General features: G+C 50.2%; 1 protein-coding gene across 1 annotated transcript in view; it reads right to left on the bottom strand.

Annotated features, from left to right (window-relative positions):
* Positions 1-5994, bottom strand: part of PPP2R2A (protein phosphatase 2, regulatory subunit B, alpha) — a 32189-nt gene extending 26195 nt beyond the window's left edge. Inside the window, exons 1-2 of the mRNA XM_010153452.1 lie at positions 5958-5994; positions 5267-5341 (exon numbers count right to left, since the gene is read on the bottom strand). Of these exons, the coding sequence (XP_010151754.1) occupies positions 5267-5341; positions 5958-5994 (112 nt within the window). The remainder of the gene's footprint in view (positions 1-5266; positions 5342-5957) is intronic.
* Positions 5995-6071: the final 77 nt, after the last annotated feature.

The raw sequence follows: 6071 nt of genomic DNA, 5'->3' as shown, positions 1-6071 counted from the left end.
ACTCTAACAGCCACACCTGACACAAAACACCCAACCTTTTTTCCAGCTAATTCTAAATTTACACAAAAAAGATTCCAAAACCAGCAGAGCATCCCAGAAGTAACCGAATCATACTGGTCAGAACGATGACCTGAAGTGCCCTAGCTACCAAACTGCTGTCCAGAGGGAATACTGAGTAACTTCTAGGGAGCTAAACAGCCACTTACTATTTAGCTGTTTGCTAAATGCTCTTTGTTTTAGGGGACTTCACACTTTAAATGCACACTTTAGTCAATCCAGACCAGCAGTTCCTACAACACAGCAGCCTATTTCTCTCTCTAGATACAGACAGTCATTTGCAACCAGCTGAAGACAGAAGAGCTGACACACAGAAGCAGACTTAGGAATACAGAACAGGACTGTAACCATGGGTCTCTATCTACAGCTTATTTCAAATTAGCCCTTAAAAACAAACCTATGGCTAGTCCTTGCTCCTTCTGTTACCTTATGAGCTGACAGAACATAACTACAGCCCTCAAAAAACCAAATTAAGCTCCCTCCCACAGCTACACCTCAATCTTTTGCCAGCATTATTGCTGCAACCTGCGCTGCTTTTCTCTGGGAATTCTTCCTCCCCTCCTAGTCCATCAGTTCCCACTCAAAATGCCCATCAGTGACTGCTATAATGCCCTTGTTTCTCTTCTGTCACCCCTGCCCATAAACCCAGGTAGAAGCCCTTCTTCCCAACTGATCCCAGCAACATCCCTCCACCTACAAGGTAAGGTGCCTGCGAGTCAGGCCGTGAGCCTACAGAATCCCACGCGCACCAGGAGCCTGGTAGGACAGAACTAGCCAACCAGCTCTCCGAAGGAGGCTCAGCAGCTCTAAGCCACTGTTACAGACATGTTACTTGACAAAGAGAAAGCTTTCCGGTAAGGCAAGAGAAGATGGTGAACTCCAGATGGTGGTAAAGTGCTTTTTACAGCAGTCCTCACTCCTGGCTTCAATCTTCCTTACTCTGAGGTAACTATTTTCGTGCACTGAAGACAAACTACTGTGACTGAAACACCACCAGTTCCCATAGCTGCTCTGCAATTTTGAAGTCTGCCAAAAATAAAACACAAACCTACACTCCAAAGATGTAACATACCTAGAATCAAACAGAGAGCACTCCTGAGCAAAAGAAACGTCTGATCTTGTTTGTATCTCTGACCACACGCACGGGCTGGCTGGGCCTGGAAATCTAGAGACCTCTTCTGCAGCAACTGGGAGGGACTACAGCCATGCTTGGCTGGAAGAGGGAATGTGAAACAAGTCAGATCATTAACAAAGCAGCACAGAGTGGTTAAACATCGGACTTCAAAATTAAGTCAATAATCAGCACCCACAGCAGACATTCCAGCAGTTCTTTCATTGGGCATGAAATAGTTAAACAGCTTCTCAAAGATGAGTGGCAATCAGGGTTAGAGCTTAGGCCTTAAGTTCCTGGCTCCCAGCCTTGAACCCAGACTATCAGACTTCTACATATCTCTGGATTACACTTGAAAGAACATTCAGATACAGCAGCTTGACTCTTTTCCTTCTGCCAAGTAATTAAACAAATTTGACTTCATTTGTTCTGAAGTACAGACTCATTCCATTAAGCAAATGTCTAGTTTTCAGAGACAGTTTAAACTCACAGTTCTTAGTTGTTTGCAACTGGAGTTGCCTTTATGCCACGTCTTGGAGAACACAACAGCAGAAGAGTAAAAACAGCTCCCAAAAAAAACCTACCACTGCAAATCTTTGTAATCCTTTTCTATAACCCTTCCCGTAAAGGAAAGGGGCGCCAAGGTAACATGGCAGCATCTGCTTTCAGGTATTTCTGGACAATTAAGTCTTACTCACACTGAAAGCGTGATGGCACAAAAGAAAAACACACGTTACAGATGCTTTGGATAACCTGACCGCTGAACTTATCGCGCACCACGACTGTGTACTCTGCTGCGAAGTCCTGTCTAACCTCATGTCCTGGCTCTGGATTCTCCAGAGCACACGGAACAAGCTGAACACAGACCTGTCACAGCATCAGGCTCCAGCTAGACAAATAAAATGAAGGAGGGAGGAAAACTTGCGTTGAGCAAAGAATCAGCTATTTCAGAAACAGAGGCCACACCAGCTGCAACACCCCTGTCCTGATGCAACAGGCTGCTAAATCACAAAAAGGCCAACTTTTGCCCTCAATTAAAATTAAGGGCCCCGATTACAATGGAGCTGACACTCAGCTTTCGATTTCTGGGCTTCTCGTTGTGATTTGACAGGGCCAGGCCACAGCTTACAGCCAAGGATAAACTCCATCCATACCAAGAGAGGCTGTAGCTGTCTGCTTCTCTCACAGCCCTATTCCTCAGGCTAGAAAAGCTTTGCCACAGCAGGAGGACACAGGCAGGCCCCAGACAGAATCTCATTGCCATCTTCTGTCCTCGGGTTTTGTGACAGCTTTCCCCTCCACCCTCGTTAGCTCCGGAACATTGTCACGTCCATCCATCACAGCGCTGAGATTCAACACTATCACAGTCACGTTTCAGCCATGGAAGCCAGCACATACAGACTTTATAACAGGCTCAGCAGCTAAAGAATGACAGGTTACACGTCATACATGAAGGCTGCGAGTCAGCGCTGACCTCGGATGTATCGGAAGCTGCGTACTAGCCTCCTTAGCCAGCTGTTGGAAGTCGCTGCCGCTCTCACTGTAGCAAAAGTGTTGTTCTCCACTGGGCTGCGTTATAGGCAACCTCGTGAAGGGACCACTCGTTTTGCATTCCACTGATTAGCGCAATTAACAGATGTGGTTTCCTTGGTTAACACTCCTGCGAGGTTCGTTTGAGGTAGCTCCAGTACAAATACTGCAGGGTTGTGTTAGGAACAGGAAGAAAACAGAAAGTGAAAGCTCCCACTTCTTTCAGGTTTGGTTTTTTCTCTTTGTTGTCACTGAAGTTTCAGCATTCCACAAGAGTTAGTTTTAAAAGTTAAGATCTAAAGCCACTCAGAACCCAAAAATCCACACCCTACGTACTGCTGCACGCCAACTGGCATCGTCCTCGGTCACAGCCACGATTAGAGCCCACACCCGTCAGCCTGCGGAGCACAGCGCCTGAACAGTCGGCTCCGCTCCAGACGAGACACCCTTCAGCTTTCGCCACGGTGCCTGCCACCGGCAAGCAGACAGCAAGGCAGGGAGAGGAAAAGGGTCCTCAGGCCGGACTTCCAGCCCCGGTGCTTGGCAAGGAGGACCCAGAAGCATGCAAAGCTGCTGTTCCAAATTCTGCAGGAACCACACAAGGCTCCACTGAAGTGGCCCTTCAAGCCAGAAATATAGCTAATAAAAGAAAAAATGCGACCAGCTGGATACATTAACCCTTCCAACAGCATCACAGGGACACAAGAAGCACAGCAATGCGAAGGACAGCATGGAAGCGAAACTTGCACTTGGATCAGTCAGCTGGCTTTCAGTTTTCTAGCCTGAACTGCGGGAGCCAAACACACAGGAAGAGGAGAGAATTTCAGCTCAACAGATTCATTACAACTGAGTCGAGTCCCAGTCCTGGGACCTCTCTCCAGCATCAGGCATCTGCATTTCAGGATGTCTCGCAGCGTATCCGGGGTTTGTACCTTAAGGCTCTAGCTGACAGTGACATGAAACTTCTCGTTGGAGACAGCATCAAAAGGCTACATCTTCTGTAAAACCAAAACCGGACACTCTTACAACCTCACTTTCTCACAAACCACCCTGAGCGCTTGCTGCTGCTGAAGCCGGTTAATTCACGCACAGCGAAGGCTCTCCCGACCTCGACCCACGGTGGCTCCGCAGCGCAGCCGCTAAGCCGGCAGGAAGCACGGGGCTACCAGTCGCCTTCCCTACCCGGAGTACAACACTGCAGACAGCTGAGGAAGTCAAGGACTGACCATCTCCTGACCTCTGCATTTTCAGACCCCTGTAAAAGCCACTTTACCACCCACAGATATACACACACCCCTAGAGAAAGGTCATTACTATTACATGCGTGTCAACACGTCTATTCTCACGAAGAATTACTTGCCAGCATCTGCCACACAACCACGTCATCTCCAGTATTTGTACTTAATTAAGGATTTAGTTTGATGTAATTGAAATGAAGGTTACAGAATTCTATGTCTGCCAGGGAAGAAACTGAACTACACTGAACAGCGTTTTTGAGTTGAAGCTTTACAATGTACTTACTGAAGAATTTAAAATGAAACTTCAGAAACAACTGTTACAGCTCTCTGGCTCCCAAAAGCCAGCTTTCACCCCGTCAAGGGCTGGAGTCTCTGACAGTGCACTGTTTGCCACACACTGCAGCTAATAAATAAAAACAGGTCACTTCTGTTCATACTGACTTTTTCCCCTTTGGAAGTTCATTTGAACCCCACGTCAGACCGGGAAATAACGGAAAGCGTAGTTACCGCTTTTCTAAATACAACATTAATCTCACTTGGAAGTGGGATTCACGAAGAAAAACCCCAGGGAATTACGCAGGCGGCAAGGCCAACCGCTGGCACAAGAAGGACGTGTAACCCCCGCCCTTAGGGGCCGCGCTGTGCGAACAGGACTTCACGGCCACAGAAACCCAGATGTCAGGAGGAGTCTCCTCCAGAGAGGACGGCAGAAGCAAGCCGGCTCCCTGGCACAGCAAGTGAGCAGCGACCCTGCGACCATCCCCACACCGGGTAAAAGAAAGCACCGAGTACGTTCTCGCGGTCCCAGCCGAAGGCAATTCCCAGCATTATTCCAATCGCCAACCCCCTCTCTGCCTAAGAACCAAGCACACACTTCTATTCGGATTTCCTCCTCTTCCGGTTAACAGAGGCCGGGGAGATTGGGAAAGCTACTTGATCTTCATCCAGTACTTAGATCCTCAAAATGTACAAACTGATTAATTCCCACAGCACCTCCCCATGGGATGCAGGTATCCCATTCCCCATTCTGCAGGTTAGGAAAACACAAATCCAAAGCTGAGGGACAGGAAAGCCTTAAATCTTGCAAAACCAATTCCAGCAAAGTATTTAAGAAGCCCGAATTGAACCCGAGTGAGACAAGTGCTGACCAGCACCCAAACCAGAGCGTGACCCCGGATCTGGGCGTCCGGCCGCGCGTCGAACATCCATGTGCTCTGCTCCAGCTGGGTAGGGCAGCACCGGGGTATTTTGGTAGGACCGCACTCCCATCTCCCTACCCAAGGAGTGGCTAACGAGTTGGAAAACGTTCAGTAGAAACCACTGCTCTTACCTTCCGCTACATCATCATCTACAGCGCCTTTCACCTGAGAAAAACACCATTGAATGTCATTTCCTCCTCCAGCTCCTAAAAGACACAAGAAAGACAAATGAGGCCACCCCCCACAGCAAGAGCCCGTTCGTTACCGACCGAAAACGTCACCGCACACGCCTCCTTCCCCAGCAGAGCTGGGGCTGTCACAAACCGCCCCTCCCCACCTTTTCCCTTTACCCACGGATTTTCCTCGTTAACGCTTTGCCAGCGTTCAACGCGACTTTTGGCAAAACCTGCACCAGTCATGAGGGGCCCCCGCACTCAGCGCTCGTGGGGAGAGCCGCGACGGACCCCCGCATCCAGTGCTCGCGGGACCAGGGCACCGCGCCACTGCCAACTTCAGCTGCGTTTACAGGGCGCAGGACATCTCGTCTCGCAGGGAGCTGCTCCTTCCTCCACACACACAGAGCTTCAACAGCGACCGCCGGGAGATGCCTGGAGCTCCTGGAGGAGTTCAGCCTCCGCTCGGCACGCGCCAAACGCGCCACTCGCGGCCGCCTTCTCCGGACGCGCTGCACCCCACCCACGCGCGGGGGGCTGAAGGAGAAAGAAGTTGACCACAGGCTCAGAGTCCCTCCGCAGAGGCGAGGAAAGCAACCGCCAGCCGCGGGGAGAGCGGCGAACCCGCGAGGGTGACAAGTTCTACTACCAGAGAAAGCGGAGCGCCGCGGGAACTTGAGGAACATGACGGCCCGGGCGGGAGGCAGGGACTCGCTCCAGCCCACGCCGACACCCCCACCCACCCCTCCTGCTGTTCTCCCGG

This window comes from Eurypyga helias, unplaced genomic scaffold (assembly GCF_000690775.1).
Source record: "Eurypyga helias isolate BGI_N326 unplaced genomic scaffold, ASM69077v1 scaffold6476, whole genome shotgun sequence".
NCBI lineage: Eukaryota > Metazoa > Chordata > Aves > Eurypygiformes > Eurypygidae > Eurypyga > Eurypyga helias.
The sequence above is the reverse complement of the archived record's forward strand: the minus strand, read 5'-3'. Positions and strand labels throughout refer to the sequence as shown.